Consider the following 19,332-nt stretch of genomic DNA (forward strand, 5'->3'; position numbering starts at 1 on the left):
ATAGTGGTTTAGTGCACACTAAGAAATCCTCTCAAATGCTAATACTTTACTCCTTGTAATAACATTTCCCATGCTCAATTAGCACTCTGCTGTAGTACCCACTGGTGGCTGCCCAAATTTAAAAAAATGTTTTTTTTTTTTAGTTCTTGCCTCATGGGGCCCCCTGGCTCATTGGGCCCCTGACAGGAGTCACCCCTGTCACCCCCTGATGGCGGCCCTGTAGATATATATGGATTATACACAGTAAATAGTTGTTATGCACAGCTCACACACTAATTACAGACTATATAACAGCACAGAGCTGCAGTTTGGTATTTGTCATGTTTAATAAAGAGCAGATAAGCTGTGTATTCGATATTTATGGGTTATACACAGCTCACACACACTATGTACAGGCTATATAACAGCACAAAACTGTAGTGTGGTATTTGTTGGGTTTAATAAAGAGCAGATAAGCTTTGTATATTTAGGTTATGAGTAGATATATATATATATATATATATATATATATATATATAGGTTATACAGTAAATATGTTATACACAGCTCACACACACTATTTACAGACTAAATAACAGCACAAAAAAGTCACACATGTGGTACACACACTAAGTAAAAGCCCTGCTTGTATAACTGTTTACTAGGGATTTAAAACGTAGAAGCTTTGTCTATTACTGCAATTATTCAGCATTTTGTGGAGGAAGAGTTGCTCCGGTTCAGCAGTTTAGCTCTGTTAGAGACAACGGAGGTTTGATTTACAACAGCATAACACAAAGCAACCCCCCTCTACCTCCTCACACTACACAACTGTAAATCAAACCTCCGTTGTCTCTCACAGAGCTGAACTGCTGAACCACTGAACCGGAGCAACTCTTCTTCTACAGCACTAAGCAAACAGTACACCGGAGCCTTTCAGAACAGGAAGTGCAGATTTTGCAAAAAGAGGAAGGAACCGCTCTAGGTAGGAAAGGAGGGAGGAGGCTGTGCTGCAGTGAGTGGTGTTGTGGGAAATGTAGTTGCTAATTAAACGGCCTAGAAGGCCTCTAGCTGCACCATCCTTAATTTTAGGTGCAAGTAGATGCAGTAAGCGGCGGCCAGTAAGTGTAGGTGTGGGGCAGATAGAGCACGCAATTTTCGGCCGGTTTGCCCCTCTTTCGGCCCGAATGGGATAGGCTCATTTTCGGCCGAAATTTTGGTGCATCCCTAGTAGCATACATCAATCATCAGGGAGGAACAAAGAGTTCCTTAGCGATGAAGGAAGTAACCAAAATAATCAGGTGGGCGGAGGATCACTCTTGCCATCTATCTGCAATTCACATCCCAGGAGTAGACAACTGGGAAACGGATTTCCTAAGTCGTCAGACTTTTCACCCGGGGAGTGGGAACTCCACCCGGAGGTTTTTGCTCAACTGACCCAGCTATGGGGCATTCCAGAATTGGATCTGATGGCGTCCCATCAGAACACCAAACTTCCTCTTTACGGATCCAGGGACCCCAAGGCGGCATTGATAGATGCTCTAGTAGCACCTTGGTCCTTCAATCTAGCTTATGTCTTTCCACCATTTCCCCTTCTCCCTCGGCTGGTAGCCAGAATCAAACAGGAGAAGGCTTCAGTAATTCTGATAGCGCCTGCGTGGCCACGCAGGACTTGGTATGCAGACCTAGTGGACATGTCATCTGTCCCACCATGGACACTGCCAACGAGGCAGGATCTTCTAATACAGGGTCCATTCAAGCATCCAAATCTAGTTTCTCTGCAGCTGACTGCTTGGAGATTGAACGCTTAATTTTGTCCAAGCGTGGGTTCTCTGAATTGGTCATAGATACTTTGATCCAGGCTAGAAAGCCTGTCACCAGGAAAATTTACCATAAGATATGGCGGAAATTATCTTTTTTGGTGTGAATCCAAGGGTTACTCGTGGAGTAAGATTAGGATTCCAAGGATATTGTCTTTTCTCCAAGAAGGATTGGAGAAAGGTTTGCCAGCTAGTTCCTTAAAGGGACAGATATCCGCTCTGTCTATCCTTTTACACAAGCGTCTGGCAGAAGTACCAGACGTTCAAGCGTTTGCACAGGCTTTAGTCAGAATCAAGCCTGTCTATAGACCTGTGGCTCCTCCATGGAGTCTAAATTTAGTTCTTTCAGTTCTTCAAGGGGTTCCGTTTGAACCTTTACATTCCATAGATATTAAGTTATTATCTTGGAAAGTTTTGTTTTTGGTAGCTATATCTTCTGCTCGAAGAGTTTCAGAATTGTCTGCTTTGCAGTGTAATTCACCCTATATGGTGTTCCATGCAGATGAGGTAGTTTTGCGTACCAAACCTGGTTTTCTTCCTAAAGTTGTTTCTAATAAGAATATTAACCAGGAAATCATTGTTCCTTCCCTGTGTCCTAACCCAGCTTCAAAGAAGGAACGGCTTTTACACAATCTTGATGTGGTTCGTGCTTTGAAATTCTATTTACAAGCAACCAAGGATTTCAGACAAACATCATCCTTGTTTGCAGTCTATTCTGGTAAGAGGAGAGGTCAGAAAGTGACTGCTACCTCTCTTTCCTTCTGGCTGAAAAGCATCATCCGATTGGCTTATGAGACTGCTGGACCGCAGCCTCCTGAAAGAATTACAGCTCATTCCACCAGAGCTGTGGCTTCCACATGGGCTTTCAAGAATGAGGCTTCTGTTGAACAGATTTGTAAGGCAGCGACTTGGTCTTCACTGCATACTTTTGCCAAATTTTACAAATTCGATACTTTTGCTTCTTCGGAGGCCTTCCGTTTAGGTTACCTGTCTTGTTCCCTCCCTTCATCCGTGTCCTAAAGCTTTGGTATTAGTATCCCACAAGTAAGGATGAATCCGTGGACTGAATACACCTTGCAAGAGAAAACAGAATTTATGCTTACCTAATAAATTACTTTCTCTTGCGGTGTATCCAGTCCACGGCCCGCCCTGGCAATTAAGTCAGGTTAAAATTTCTTGTTTAAACTACAGTCACCACTGCACCCTATGGTTTCTCCTTTTTCTCCTAACCGTCGGTCGAATGACTGGGGGGCGGAGCTAGAGGGGGAGCTATATGGACAGCTCTGCTGTGTGCTCTCTTTGCCACTTCCTGTAGGGAATGAGAATATCCCACAAGTAAGGATGAATCCGTGGACTGGATACACCGCAAGAGAAAGTAATTTATCAGGTAAGCATAAATTCTGTTTTTTAGACATATGAATAGTGTATGTATATATCTATATATAAGAAATTTGAGTAGCTTGTTTTTAGGTTCCCCCCCATATATTTAGGGGGTACAAATGAGAGCAGGGTCGTTTTGTGTAATCCCTTGTCAATCTAGTAACCTAATAGTAGAAATAAATTACTTTTAATTAAATATATTTTATTATCAGGTGTTGCTTTAGGGAGTGCAGAGTATCTAGTGCTCTAGTGAAATATATATGAATAGGTCCTATGAAGCCCATATATATACTTCCCCCCATTCTCTCAGATAGGTTTTTTTCACATAGGAGTTTATAAAGGTGTATATTAATATTGAAATGGTTTTTATTAGGTTGTATACATTTCTGTATATATCCTTACTGCTTTTTTAATATATGAATGATCCACTTTGCAGGGTGAGGGTGTTCTACTTACCATTTATTGACTCATTTATTTATTTATTACATATGTATGATGAAACATGAAAGTATATATTATTATTTTTACCGATATTTTTTATTCAATTTTTGGCTGTTTATAATGCCTTTTACATAACATGAAATTATGTGGTTTTAATACTAATTTGGTATCCAATTTATCATATGTATATAAGGTTTGTTGTATGCATTTATTTATTTGTTATGAAGTATTAGACCAGTACGTTTGTGTATAACCATAGGGAGTGTTTTAATCATTTACAAATAGGCAGAGTGATACATAGAGAACTTATGTACAACAGATTAAAACAGCCTGCGTATATATTGCGCAATTTATCAAGTCATATACTTTGCATATGATAGAGAGGTATTGAGGATATAAATAGGCTGTAACAAGCAATGTGGGCATTGCCTCTGACGAAGCGAGGAGGAGCCTCGCGAAACGTGTTAGGCCACGCCCACTTTACGCAACGTAGGACGTACTCTGACGATCAAGATAGTACCTGTACTGGAGCCGGCTTTTAACAGGGCAGCGTCTATCGAATCGGAACAGAGAGGGTCCGGATATCTTTGAGAGGACTTACCCGCTGGCTATTGAATATCTCAGGAGAGGAAGGAACGTACTCTTTTTTTTTTTTACCTTATTGATGTGCTTACATACCTCATATGTTTGAGGGTATCGATGTGAGTTTTGAATAATTTGTTTGGATTTCTGTACATGTGTTTTAAACATTAAAAAGTCTTTTAATCTGCACTTAGATCGTCCGTGTACTGTTTGGTGCACGGAGTTGCGCTCCTCTCTTCTTGTTTCTTTTGACAGGGATTATCTTCAGTTTATGTATCCACGGATTTCACACCAGTGGAATTAAAGGAGCAGCAGGACAGTGTGGACAAAAACTGTGGACTCTATATGTATGCATGAACTGTAGTTATTTTTTATCTTGTCTTTTGAACATACATTTGGTAAGAGAATATTTCATTAACCTGATACAGTATAAGGATTAATGTGCAATATTTTCAGGCTATACCTTGTATTGGGATTGAGCATTACCTATTAGACCCTGCAATTTTATGTGGTTATTTTACTTATGAATCATCTATTTATTGGGTCTATTTAACACTTTGGTTGGTGCTTTGGGAATTTGTTTCTTCCTTCTGATGCGTTGTTAGCTATTTCCGATGTACCCTCACAGGGATCTGAATTGGGGGTCAGGGAACGTCTGTCTGAGGGGGAGCTTTCCGATTCAAGAAGTGCATTGCCTCAGACGAACTCGGACGTCATGTCCTTTAAATTTAAGCTTGAGCACCGCCGTCTGTTGCTTAGGGAGGTTTTAGCGACTCTGGATGACTGTGACCCCATTGTGGTCCCACCAGAGAAATTGTGTAAGATGGACAAATACTTAGAGGTACCTGCTTACACTGACGTTTTTCCAGTTCCTAAGAGAATCTCAGAGATTATTAAGAGAGAATGAGACAGACCGGGTATCCAATTTTCACCTTCTCCTAATTTCAAAAAAATGTATCCTATATCTGACACTATTCGGGACTCGTGGCAAACAGTCCCTAAGGTGGAAGGAGCTATATCTACCCTGGCTAAGCGTTCAACTATTCCTATTGAGGACAGTTGTGCTTTTAAAGACCCTATGGATAAAAAGTTGGAGGGTCTTCTAAAGAAATTGTTTATTCATCAGGGTTTCCTTTTACAACCAACGGCCTGCATTGTACCAGTCACTACTGCAGCGGCCTTCTGGTTTGATGCTTTAGAAGAGTCTCTTAAGACTGAGACTCCTTTGGAGGATATTTTAGACAGAATTAAGGCTCTTAAGCTGGCTAATTCTTTTATTACAGATGCCGCCATTCAGATTGCCAAGCTGGCGGCTAAGAATGCCGGATTTGCCATTTTAGCGTGTAGAGCGTTATGGTTAAAATCTTGGTCTGCTGATGTGTCATCTAAGTCTAAGCTTTTGGCTATCCCTTTCAAAGGGAAAACCCTATTTGGGCCTGACTTGAAAGAGATCATTTCTGACATTACGGGAGGTAAGGGTCATTTCCTACCTCATGATAGATCTGCTAAACTGAGGGGTAAACAGAATAATTTTCGTTCCTTTCGGAACTTTTAAGGAGTCCCCTCTTCTTCCGCCAAGCAGGAAGGGAATTTTGCTCAGGCCAAGTCCGTCTGGAGACCCAACCAGGCGTGGAACAAGGGTAAACAACCCAAGAAGCCCGCTGCTGCTACCAAAACAGCATGAAGGGGCTGTCCCCGATCCGGGACCGGATCTAGTAGGAGGCAGACTTTCTCTCTTTGCCCAGGCTTAAGTAAGAGATGTTCAGGATCCTTGGACACTGGAAATCGTGTCCCAAGGGTATCTGCTGGAATTCAAAAGTTTTCTCCCAAGGGGAGAGGTTTCTTCTTTCACGATTGTCTGCAGACCTGACAAAAAGAGAGGCGTTCTTACGTTGTGTAAAAGACGTCTCTACTATGGGAGTAATTTGTCCCGTTCCAAGGCTAGAACAGGGACAGGGGTTTTACTCAAATCTTTTCATGGTTCCCAAAAAAGAGGGCACGTTTCGACCCATTTTAGATCTAAAGAGTCTAAACAAGTTTCTCAGAGTCCCATCCTTCAAAATGGAGACTATTCGAACAATTCTGCCATTGATCCAGGAGGGTCAATATATGACTAACGTGGACTTGAAGGATACATACCTTCATATTCCCATCTACAAGGATCATCATCAGTACCTAAGGTTTGCCTTCCTGGACAAACATTTTCAGTTTGTGGCTCTTCCCTTCGGGTTGGCCTTAGCACCCAGGATCTTGACGAAGGTTCTAGGGTCCCTTCTGGCGGTTCTCAGACTGCGGGGCATAGCAGTGGCGCCTCACCTAGACGATATTCTGATTCAGGCGTCAACTTATCTGACGACATTTCATACAGACACAGTGTTGTCCTTTCTGAGAACTCACGGATGGAAAGTGAACTTAGAAAAGAGTTTACTAATTCCACGGACAAGGATTCCCTTCTTGGGAACTCTGATAGATTCTGTAGACATGAAAATATTTCTGATGGAGGTCAGATAGTCAAAGATTCTAAATACATGCCGAGCCCTTCAGTCCAATCCTCGGCCATCTGTGGCTCAGTGTATGGATGTAATAGGATTGGCGGCAATGGACATCATTCCGTTTGCTTGTTTTCATCTCAAACCACTGCAACTGTGCATGCTCGGACAGTGGAATGGGGACTGTGCAAATTTATCTACTCTGATAAATCTGGATCAAGAGATCAGAGACTCTCTTCTTTGGTGGTTGTCGCCGGATCATCTGTCCCAAGGGACGTGTTTCCGCAGACCCTTGTAGGTGATAGTGACAACAGACACCAGCGTACTAGGCTGGGGTGCAGTCTGGAATTCCCTGAAGACTCAGGGTGTATGGACTCAAGTGGAGTCTCTACTTCCGATCAATATTCTGGAATTGAGAGCAATATTCAATGCGCTTCAGGCATGGCCTCAGTTGGCTTCGGCCAAATTCATCAGATTCCAGTCGGACAATATCACGACTGTTGCTTACATCAATCATCAGGGGGGAACGAGGAGTTCCTTAGCGATGACAGAAGTATCCAAGATAATTCGGTGGGCGGAGACCCACTCTTGTTATCTGTCAGCAATCTACATCTCAGGAATGGACAACTGGGAAGCGGATTATTTAAGTCGCCAGGCTTTTCATCCGGGGGAGTGGGAACTCCATCCTGAGGTATTTTCCTCACTAATTTTCAGATGGGGCAGACCGGAATTGAATCTGATGGCGTCTCAACAGAATGCCAAGCTCCCAAGATACGGATCCAGGTTGAGGGATCCTCAGGCCGAACTAGTAGATGCCTTGGCAGTGCCTTGGTCGTTCAACCTAGCTTATGTGTTTCCACCGTTTCCTCTCCTTCCCCGGGTGATTGCTTGGATCAAGCAGGAGAGAGCTTCAGTAATTCTAATCGCGCCTGCATGGCCAAGCAGGACTTGGCATGCAGATCTAGTGGATATGTCCTCTCTGCCTCTGTGGAAACTCCCAGTGAGACAGGACCTTCTCATTCAAGGTCCTTTCCAACATCCAAATCTAATTTCTCTACAACTGACTGCTTGGAGATTGATTTTATCTAAGCGGGATTCTCTGATGCGGTCATTGATACTTTGATTCAGGTGCGTAAGCCTGTCATTAAAAAGATCTATTATAAGATATGGCGTAAATATATTTTTTGGTGGGAATCCAAGGGCTAATCATGGAATAGGGTTAGGATTCCCAAGATTCTGTCTTTTCTTCAAGAAGGATTAGAGAAAGGGTTATCAGCGAGTTCCTTAAAGGGACAGATCTCTGCTTTGTCAATTTTACTACACAAACGTTTGGCAGCTGTTTCAGACGTTCAGTCTTTTTGTCAGGCTTTAACCAGAATTAAGCCTGTGTTTAGACCAATTGCTCCGCCCTGGAGTTTGAATTTAGTTCTTAATGTTCTTCAAGAGGTTCCGTTTGAACCTATGCATTCCATAGATATTAAGCTGTTATCTTGGAAAGTTTTGTTTTTTGTTGCTATTTCTTCTGCTCGTAGAGTTTCTGAGCTTTCAGCATTACAATGTGATTCACCTTATCATATCTTCCATTCTGATAAGGTGGTTTTATGTACCAAACCTGGTTTCCTTCCTAAGGTTGTTTCTAATAAGAATATTAATCAGGAAATCATTGTTCCTTCTTTATGTCCTAATCCTTCTTCTAAGAAGGAGCGTAAGTTACATAACCTGGATGTAGTCCGTGCCTTGAAGTTTTACTTGCAGACGACTAAAGATTTCCGTCAATCATCTTCATTATTTATTGTTTATTCTGGACAGCGTAGAGGTCAGAAAGCTACGGCTACCTCTCTTTCTTTTTGGCTGAAGAGTATCATTCGTCTGGCATATGAGACTGCTGGACAGCAGCCTCCTGAAAGGATTACGGCTCATTCTACTAGGGCTGTGGCTTCCTCATGGGCATTTAAAAATGATGCTTCTGTTGAACAGATTTGCAAAGCTGCAACTTGGTCGTCTCTTCATACTTTTTCCAAATTTTATAAATTTGATACTTTTGCTTCTTCTGAGGCTGTTTTTGGGAGAGAGGTTCTTCAAGCAGTGGTGCCTTCCATTTAGGTTCCTGTCTTGTCCCTCCCTTTCATCCATGTCCTATAGCTTTGGTATTGGTATCCCACAAGTAAGGATGAAATCCGTGGACTCGTCATATCTTTGTAAAAGAAAAGAAAATTTATGCTTACCTGATAAATTTCTTTCTTTTACGATATAACAAGTCCACGGCCCACCCTGTCATTTTTAAGACAGGTATATATTTATTTTTATTACACTTCAGTCACCTCTGCACCTTTAGCTTTTCCTTTCTCTTCCTAATTTCGGTCGAATGACTGGATTGGGAGGGAAGGGAGAAGCTATATATACAGCTCTGCTGTGGTGCTCTTTGCCACTTCCTGTCAGCAGGAGGATAAATTCCACAAGTAAGGATGAAATCCGTGAACTCGTCATATTGAAAAAGAAATAAATTTATCAGGTAAGCATACATTTTCTTATTTATTTGCCCCAGTAGATATTAAGCCCTAACTGTCCACTTATTATTCATAAGATAACTGGGTAAATTTCCTTACTATAAATATATTTTCTGTTCTTAATCTCTCATGGAGTGCTATATAAGTAAACTATACTTTATGTTCTTTTTGCTTTGTCCTAATCATCCACTAGCTGTTATCTCAAATTATAGCTATTCTACAACACTGTAGAGCTATTGAGGTTAAACGTTTAGCCAATCCACTGGTCTCTTTTAGTTCTGTCATCTGACTGCACCTTTAGTCTTCCTTGCCAATAAGTTTGTTCTTTAAAGGAAACGGTTATTTTACATTGAGAAATGTATCAATAGTGTGGTCTTTTGTTATATAAATTCTACTTAAAACAACATGTATCAAAGTGGGTGAGAGCTAATATTTTTAAATGAGCTCTGCAGATTTCTTGTTTCTAATTAAGTTTATGCAATACTTTCAGATAAACCAGTGTAAAAAATTTTTTTACCAACACTTCTGCTTGTAGGTAAATTGTAGTTGGTATTGAATATGCTTTGAGAACTAGAGTTGCTCGCCTTATGTCTTTTCCTATCACTTTTTATAATCTCCCCCTATTGTTATGTTGAGCTGTCGCCTCATTGTCAGTGGCTGATGCAGTGAGGCATGACAAATCTATCGGCTAGATTACGAGTTTTGCGGTATGAGTGAAAAAGCAGCGTTAAGGCTCATAACGCTGCTTTTTCACTCCCGCTGGTATTACGAGTCTTGCAGGTTTAGGGGCACCATACACTTTTTTGGCCGTACCGCAAATTAACTTACGCAATTTGTGTAAAGTCTTTTTTCAATGCGACTTTTTCTGGGAGGCCAAAAAGTGAGCGGTACAGCCTATCCCGCAAGATTCGTAACGCAATCTAAAGTCAGTAGTTATACGCTACAAAGCTGTAGCATAAAACTCATAACTAAAGTGCTAAAAGTACACTAACACCCATAAGCTACCTATTAACCCCTAAACCGAGGCATCGCAAAAACTAAAATAAAAATATTAACCCCTAATCTGCCGCTCCGGACATCGCCACCACTATAATAAACATATTAACCCCTAAACCGCCGCACTCCCGCCTCCCGCCTCGCAAACACTAGTTAAATATTATTGACCCCTAATCTGCCGCCCCTAACATCGCCGTCACCTAACTACATTTATTAACCCCTAATCTGCCGCCCCCAACGTCGCCGCCACTATACTAAATTTATTAACCACTAAACCTAAGCCTAACCCTAGCACCCCCTAACTTAAATATAATTAAAATAAATCTAAATAAAAATTCCTATCATTACCTAAATTATTCCTATTTAAAACTAAATACTTACCTGTAAAATAAACCCTATGCTAGCTACAATATAACTAATAGTTACATTGTAGCTAGCTTAGGGTTTATTTTTATTTTACAGGCAAGTTTGTATTTTTATTTATTTATTTTATTTATTGAAGTTTAAAGCAAGGCAATACAATCATGTCAATGAAATCGATACAATGAAGTTGTTTCCAAACATAAAGTGGAGATAAATCAGGCAAAATATACATAACACATTCCACTGATGATATATAAAAGTACAGAGAAATACACAACTAGCCTTTTGTAGAGTAAACCCTTGAAATGTCTCTTGAGGTCACTTTTGGACCTCTTAATACTACCAGAAGTATGATGCTACAGAGGGCCATCACAGGCTCTAGGAGACTACTCTTGAGTCTCAGTTTTTTTTAATTTTATTTATACGTAACTAAAACTTATAAAAGAACGCTGTGGGCTCAATCTAAAAGGGAATAAGAGTACAAGTGTATAATGTTATCTAGCCCCTTTGTCTGTGATACGACTGAAAATGGGACATACAGATATATTCACATGTGGGAGCATATGGTAAACATTGTTCACAACTAGACACCAAAAAGTATGTACATAACTTAGATATTTCCAGTCCAAGTAGATACAAAAAAAAAAAATCCATATTTTAGGTAAACTACTACCCCTAAGCATAGAGTTGTATAGTTTTTTGGATTTCTTTAGGAAATATTGTTATAGGTCTTCTTTAATGAAGCACTCATGGGCTATTTGCTCTGGAAGGCATATATATATATATATATATAAGCCAAAGGTAAAAGTCACTGTTACTGCCCTTTCCAAATTAGTTGTCTTGCAGACAAAAACAAAGTCCGGTAAATATACGTTCTCTGTATCAAAGCAATAAACCTTTAGAGAATATATGTGTATATAAATTGCTTTGAACCTCTTAAAACAGCCCGGCTGGCCCCCTATAAACGCCTATGTAGATATCAATAGACATATCAGAGACAGAGTGTGCTTCAGAAAACCGGAGGCTTAGGGGGTACAAGAAAGCGGTCAGAAACAGAGTATGCGGTCCTTCAAATTTCGAACATAAAGAGTGAAGACCAGGACCAGTTATCCCAGACGGCGTAAGCGCCTTTACTCACCGCTCCTCTGGACCGCTGACCCCAAAATAGCTCAGTCTCTAGTTTACCTCCGGAATTCACATGTGTGCACTCGATGGTCTCCTCGGCAAAACTTCAAAGAGGCGTCCTACTATGCAGGAGGGGGCGTGTCGTGCGTGCTTCAGCGTTTCGAATCCATACGCTGATCCTAATCGGCTATCGAAAACAGAGTTCCCATGAACCGGCTTCGGAGCTTAAAGTCCCAGACCTGCTGCTGCTGCCCGGAGTAATTGTAGTAAAGTAGAAAAAAGTTGCAAGCAGCGGTCTCGCTGCTTGCAACTTTTTTCTACTTTACTATATATATATATATATATATAATATATATATATATATATATAATATATATATATATATATATATATATATATATTAAATGTGCAGTTAGGATTGTACACCTAGAACCATGTTCTATAGCATTAGTGATGAACTGGTAATTGCAGATCATAGACTTATGGGTCATAAGGCGTTCCTTTTTTTGTAATGATCTCCAAGCGGCCATGAAGACCTGTACATGATAGGAGTGCTAGCAGGATTGACAGCCCATCTCAAATATCTAAAAGGATAACACATATATAAACAGCTACTGATTTCCAGTGCTTATATGCAAACAAAGGGACTGCCCCAAACAAACAAAATAATGGACAGAACATAGGTGGGCAAAAGTGAATAGACAGTGTGTATATTCAACTAGTAAAACTACATGAAACAGACACAATAATATACCAGGTATAGTTATATGTTTACCATAGAGCTGCCTAGAGTAGACGTAATAAAGTATATAAAACCCACACGGGACTATGCTAGAACCTGTCGGTCATATGTATATAATAATACTTTCCCAGGTATGCCAAAAGTAAACGGGTTGGATTAAGGCATGTTTTTAATTATGAGTGTGGGGTAGAGAATAAGCAAAATATACTGTCCTCCTAGGCATTATATCTTGTGAACAGTTATGAATTTACGGACCACATCAATAAATTCTGGGTCTTTTGCTTTAATAAGTTTGTGTCTCTATTATAATCCAACTAACAGGGCAGTTCTAGGTGCTTATTAATACTTTTTGTTAATCAAAACAGTGAGTCCAGGGTCCCAGACTAGAAGATCAGTTCAGTAAGAAAAGGCTCTAGCCCCTACCACTGTTTTCAGCATGTGGTCATCTGGGAGGTGTTGGTTCAGCCAAGAACAGGGCCATCGCTTCTGAGGAACGCAACTTTCACAGCTTCCTGTCTTATCTGATGTGAATTCTGTGTATTGCTGATCAGAGGTTTGTAAAACCAATAGCCTCCGTGCGGTCATGGGATCCGCCCAGCGTATCCATCTTGTCAAGGCAATCCCGGTCTGCAGGGTTTGAGCAATGAGCTCATGTGAGCTTCCCTCTGTACTTCTACCATCCGAAGGCAAGGCAGAGGCTGGTGCAACACCGGTTTCTGAAATCTGACTCCACTGGCTAGTTGGGCTCAGTGTCCCTTTTCTGAGAGTTAAGTCCACCGGGGCGGGTATGGGAACGAATTTGTTAGGCACGGAAGTCATCACGTCTTCTGTATTGAGATCTGGAGAGGGGCTGGGTAGGGTGTGTACCTGTGGTTGCTCCTCCATTGCTCTGCTACCACATGGATCGGGATGGGAAGCTTTCTCTATGGCCTCAATTTCACTTTGCAAACCAGACATGACAGGCTTGCGATCCCCCTCAGATTCTGTTGCTGGTGGGTCTAGTTTTGTGAGGTGGATTCCTTTTGTGTTCCGTGGAGATATAAGGAGCCTGCAGAGCTCCTTCTCTAAGCTCCGGTAGCTGTCATGTATCGCCTGGGTCACTGTACGCTCCCACTTTTCCAGAGCCTCCATCTTTCTGGTGTAGTGGTGTTGTGCTGTTCCAGTGGTAAAGCCCATGCTTATTGCTGTATTGCGAGAATAGCAGGTTCCCACTTAAGGCACTGCTAGTTGTTGGGACAGGCTGAGGCTTCTATTATAGGGGAAGGCCTCAAAATAAAAAGTCCGGTACTGAGGGCAGTGAAGCCCAGTCACTATCCAAAACCCTATATCTGGATTGTGGACCTCTTCAGACAAGCCTCTCTACTATTTTAAGCAGGGTATTGCCCAAAATATGATGATAAATTGAGGAACAATGGAGAGAACTTGAGGAGCTGAAGCTCAGTGCGACCTACAAGATGGTCGCTGCCCAGATGTTCCCAAGTTTGTATTTTTTTTAACTAGGTAGAATGGTTACTAAATAGTTAACTATTTACTAACTACCTAGTTAAAATAAATACAAATTTACCTGTAAAATAAAACCGAACCTGTCTTACACGAACACCTAACATTACACTACAATTAAATAAATTAAATTAATTAAATGCAATTACCTAAATTACAAAAAAACAAATACTAAATTACACAAAATAAAAAAAGAAATGATCAGATATTTAAACTAATTACACCTAATCTAATAGCCCTATCAAAATAACCCCCCCCCCCCCACCAAATAAAAAAACCCTAGCCTAAACTAAACTACCAATAGCCTTGCCCCAAAGAAATCAGCTCTTTTACCTGTAAAAAAAAAAAATACAAACAACCCCCCAACAGTAAAACCCACCACCCACACAACCAACCCCCCAAATAAGATCCTAACTAAAAAAACCTAAGCTCCCCATTGGCCCGAAAAGGGCATTTAGCTCTTTTTCAGCCCAAAAGCCGTAATCTAAAAATAAAACCCACCCAAAAAACCCTTAAAAAAAAACCTAACACTAACTTCTGAAGATCCACTTAGTTTTGAAGACCGGACATCCATCCTCAATGAAGCCGGGAGAAGTCTTCATCCAAGCCGGCAGAAGTGGTCCTCCAGACGGGCAGAAGTCTTCATGCAGACGGCATCTTCTATCATCATCCATCCGGCGCGGAGCGGCTCCATCTTCAAGACATCCGGTGCGGAGCATCCTCTTCTTCCGACGACTAACGATGAATGAAGGTTCCTTTAAATGACGTCATCCTAGATGGCGTCCCTTGAATTCCAATTGGCTGATAGAATTCTATCAGCCAATCGGAATTAAAGGTGAAAACATCCTATTGGCTGTTCCAATCAGCCAATAGAATGCGAGCTCAATCCTATTTGCTGATTGCATCAGCCAATAGGATTTTTTTCACCTTTAATTCCGATTGGCTGATAGAATTCTATCAGCCAATCAAAGTTCAAGGGACACCATCTTGGATGTCGTCATTTAAAGGAACCTTCATTTGTCGTTGGAAGAAGAGGATGCTCCGCGCCGGATGGATGAAAATAGAAGATGCCGTCTGGATGAAAACTTCTGCCCGTCTGGAGGACCACTTCTGCCGGCTTGGATGAAGACTTCTCCTGGCTTCGTTGAGGACTTCTTGCCACTTGGATAAAGATTTCTCCCGGCTTCGTTGAGGATGGATGTCCGGTCTTCAAAACTGTAAGTGGATCTTCAGGGTTTAGTGTTAGGTTTTTTTTTAAGGTTTTTTTGGGTGGGTTTTATTTTTAGATTAGGGCTTTTGGGCTGAAAAAGAGCTAAATGCCCTTTTAAGGGCAATGCCCATACAAATGCCCTTTTCAGGGCAATGGGGAGCTTAGGTTTTTTTAGTTAGGATTTTATTTGGGGGGTTGGTTGTGTGGGTGGTGGGTTTTACTGTTGGGGGGTTGTTTGTATTTTATTTTACAGGTAAAAGAGCTGATTTATTTGGGGCAATGTCCCGCAAAAGGCCCTTTTAAAGGCTATTAGTGGTTTAGTTTAGGCTAGGGTTTTTTTTTATTTTGGAGGCGGCTTTTTATTTTTTTTTATTTTGATAGGGCTATTAGATTAGGTGTAATTAGTTTAAATATCTGATCATTTCTTTTTTTATTTTGTGTAATTTAGTGTTTGTTTTTTTGGTAATTTAGGTCATTGTATTTAATTTATTTAATTGTAGTGTAATGTTAGGTGTTAGTGTAAGACAGGTTAAGTTTTATTTTACAGGTAAATTTGTATTTATTTTAACTAGGTAGTTAGTAAATAGTTAATAACTATTTAGTAACTATTCTACCTAGTTAAAATAAATACAAACTTGCCTGTAAAATAAAAATAAACCCTAAGCTAGCTACAATGTAACTATTAGTTATATTGTAGCTATCTTAGGGGTTTTTTTACAGGTATTTAGTTTTAAATAGGAATAATTTAGGTAATGATAGGAATTTATATTTAGATTTATTTTAATTATATTTAAGTTAGGGGGCGTTAGGGTTAGACTTAGGTTTAGGGGTTAATAAATTTAATATAGTGGCGGCGACATTGGGGGCGGCAGATTAGGGGTTAATAAATGTAGGTAGGTGGCGGCGATGTTAGGAGCGGCAGATTACGGGTTAATAATACTTAACTAGTGTTTGCGAGGCAGGAGTGCAGCGGTTTAGGGGTTAATATGTTTATTATAGTGGTGGCGATGTCCGGAACGGCAGATTTGGGGTTAATAAGTATAATGTAGGTGTCGGGGGCGGCAGATTAGGGGTTAATAAGTGTAAGATTAGGGGTGTTTAGACTCGGGGTTCATGTTAGGGTGTTAGGTGTAAACATAAATTTTGTTTCCCCATAGGAATCAATGGGGCTGCGTTACGGAGCTTTACGCTGCTTTTTTGCAGGTGTTAGACTTTTTTTCAGCCGGTTCTCCCCATTGATGTCTATGGGGAAATCGTGCATGAGCACGTAAAACCAGCTCACCGCGGCTTTCAGCCGCTCTGGTATTGGAGTGTGGTATGGAGCTCAATTTTGCTCTACGCTCACTTCTCGCCAGTTAACGCCAGGTTTATGAAAACCTGTAATACCAGCGCTGACTAAGTGGGTTCACCACGAAACGTTGCTGTTTTTAATGTAACCTCAATAAAGCATTTATACTCAAGAAACTGGTGCTGGTGTTACTAAGAATACATATTGATTCCAGAGGCTGTTGCAGCTGCCCCTTACACCGAGCACCACTTTACACAGACTGTGCTGTACTCACCTACAATTGGATTTAGCGCTGTAGGCAAGTGAGCGGTGACAATAACGTGCAAGTTAATACCGCACCGCTCTTACCGCAAAACGCGTAATCTAGCCGTATGTTATTTATGGTTGGGAGAATATATATTTACAAGAGTCAATTAGACTTATAACAGGATGAATGAAGATAGGGATAGATATGCATATTCACTAACCTTTAACGGTTAGATGTTATGGTGTTATTTTGTAATTATACCTAGAGATTATATTCCTACTTAGTGTCCCCATAATCTCAGTAATGGATTTCTCTATAAAATATTTTTTTAAATAATTCAGATTAGTTGATCTCCCTCCAGATATTTTGGTACCATACTAGGTTGTCTTCTAAAATACCTTCAATTATGGTAGATTGTCTCATTAGCCCTATAACGTGCCCGATTACAAATTGAGTGCAAAATATCACTTCTGCCAAAGCGATATTTGTGCTCAATTTAGTAATACCAGCGCACACAAATGTTTGTGTAATGGCTTGTTATTTATCGTGGTCCCGTAAACTGGCAATTTTGCCTGTTTCCGAGTGTGCGATAAATTACCGCTCCACTTGTAATCTAGCCCAGTATGTTTAAATTTCTGCTTCCGTATTATCTAGTAGCACCCTTAGTGACAATTAGTATAAGAAACCCAGGTCTCTTAATCTTCTATTTGACTTATGTTTAAGAGGAGAGGACATGTTTCCTAAATCTACCCTATAACAGAAGTGATTAGTAAAAATTTGTTGAGAGATTTTGTTATATTACTGTAGCATAGATATTCCTTTCTGTTTGTCATATGACTAAAGAGTGCCCTTCCTGTAACTACCAACGATGCTGGACCCTACACTTTGGGGGAAAAAAGGTTGGATAGGAGAGGGAGGGATGGGAACATGAAACCCCCAAAAATGATTTTGAGATTCAAATAGAGCAAACAATTTTAAACAACTTTACAATTTACTTCTATTTGGCTTTGTTCTTTTGGTATACCTGGGTATGCTCAGAAGCAGAAATAGCTTTTGTCATTGGCTTACTGGATGTGTTTAGATAGTTATCAGTAGTGAATTGCTGCTCCTTCAACCAAGATAATGAAGCAAATTTGATAATAGAAAATAAACTGGAAAATTGTTTCAAATTGTGTGCTCTATCTGAATCATTAAAGGGACATTAAACACTAAATAAATTCTATATAGAATGATGTGTTGAATAAAACCAACTCTATACCATATACAGCCTATTTGATCCTTGTTGGTGGAGGTGCATCTGTATTACTCTAAGGCGCAGTGGACAAGAGGCCCACGTCTGGTTGTTTTATCATCCATACGGAGACATAATCTTGTAGTGTCATTTGCATACAGAAAACTAAGATTTTTTTTTTCTTTTTCCAATTCCCATGAGAACTAGAAGTGCATACACAGACATCACAAGCCAAACCCTGCTTCGTTCTTCTCTGTAATTATTTGATAACTGTTGTATATAATTTATGTGTGTCCCTAGTTGTCCTCAGCAGAGAGGATGAGATAAGAAGAGGCTTTTAGAAGAGCATTCCTTTTGACTGCAAAGAACTTATAAAAATAGATTTATGTCCCTTTGCTCACACATGAGTTCACAATTGAAGTAATTGCTGTCATATAATCAGTGTTACTATTGACAGTCATGTTATTTGTCATGTCATGTATGATATCAATCAATATTCATGATTCTATTACTTTGATTAAGCATGTAAAGCAAGGCGTTGACTATCTTTTGTTTGTGCAACAGATTACTTAAATATCTGTCTTAATTATTAAAAAGCTGTTGAATATATGTATGATATCAAGATTGTGTAAATGCACCTAAGACTGTTTTATTTTTATTTTATCAGTTTACCTGGCCAGAGTTTTTGAGCTCCAATGATGTAAGCATGGAAGATTTCTGGTCTACCTTGGAGACTGAAGTTTTAGAACAAGCTGCCTTCCCATCTAGTATCCCCATCACTAAGTTTGATGCTTCCATCCTTTCTCCATTCTTTCCTCCTCTTATGCATGGACCTGTAGTTGTTAATAGCGAGAGCTTTAAGAACTTGGAAGTACAAAAAGTTCCAGGTGAGGCATATGAGTGTTGAAAGCTCTTTTGAGGTATTGAAAAATAGTGACACTGGCTGTAGGACAAACACTGCCATTTGAAATCTAACATAAGGTGCTAATCAAGTTATTTAGATCTGGTGTTTGCATGAGCACTGTCTTGCTTGAATGTATTATTTTACCTGCTTTAAAATGTTTATTTTCTTCATAAATGGAAAGAGTCCACAGCTGCATTCATTACTTTTGGGAATTCAGAACCTGGCAACCAGGAGGAGGCAAAGACACCCCAGCCAAAGGCTTAAATACCTCTCCCACTTCCCTCATCCCCCAGTCATTCTTTGCCTTTCATCCCAGGAGGTTGGCAGAGAAGTGTCAGAAGTTTCTATAGTCTCTTATGGAGGGTAGTACCCTTCAGCATGGGACCAGAGTTTTAAGTAATCCTGTCAGCCTCTCAGTGAGAGTATGGACGAAAGTTAGAGTCCGGAGATGCAGGGAGAGTCTTTCTGCAAACCCATCCCGACTCATGTTAACAGCTCCACGAGCAGTCAGTGTTGACAAGTTTTGCTGCC

The 19,332-nt window shown here is 40.4% G+C and overlaps 1 protein-coding gene across 1 annotated transcript in view; it reads left to right on the top strand.

Annotated features, from left to right (window-relative positions):
- The window catches only part of HMGXB3 (HMG-box containing 3), a 517,423-nt gene that overhangs the window by 406,804 nt on the left and 91,287 nt on the right, over window positions 1-19,332 (top strand). The window contains exon 17 of the mRNA XM_053718650.1: window positions 18,565-18,784. Coding sequence (XP_053574625.1) covers window positions 18,565-18,784 — 220 coding nt within the window. The remainder of the gene's footprint in view (window positions 1-18,564; window positions 18,785-19,332) is intronic.

Source organism: Bombina bombina, chromosome 6 (genome assembly GCF_027579735.1).
Source record: "Bombina bombina isolate aBomBom1 chromosome 6, aBomBom1.pri, whole genome shotgun sequence".
NCBI classification, from domain to species: domain Eukaryota; kingdom Metazoa; phylum Chordata; class Amphibia; order Anura; family Bombinatoridae; genus Bombina; species Bombina bombina.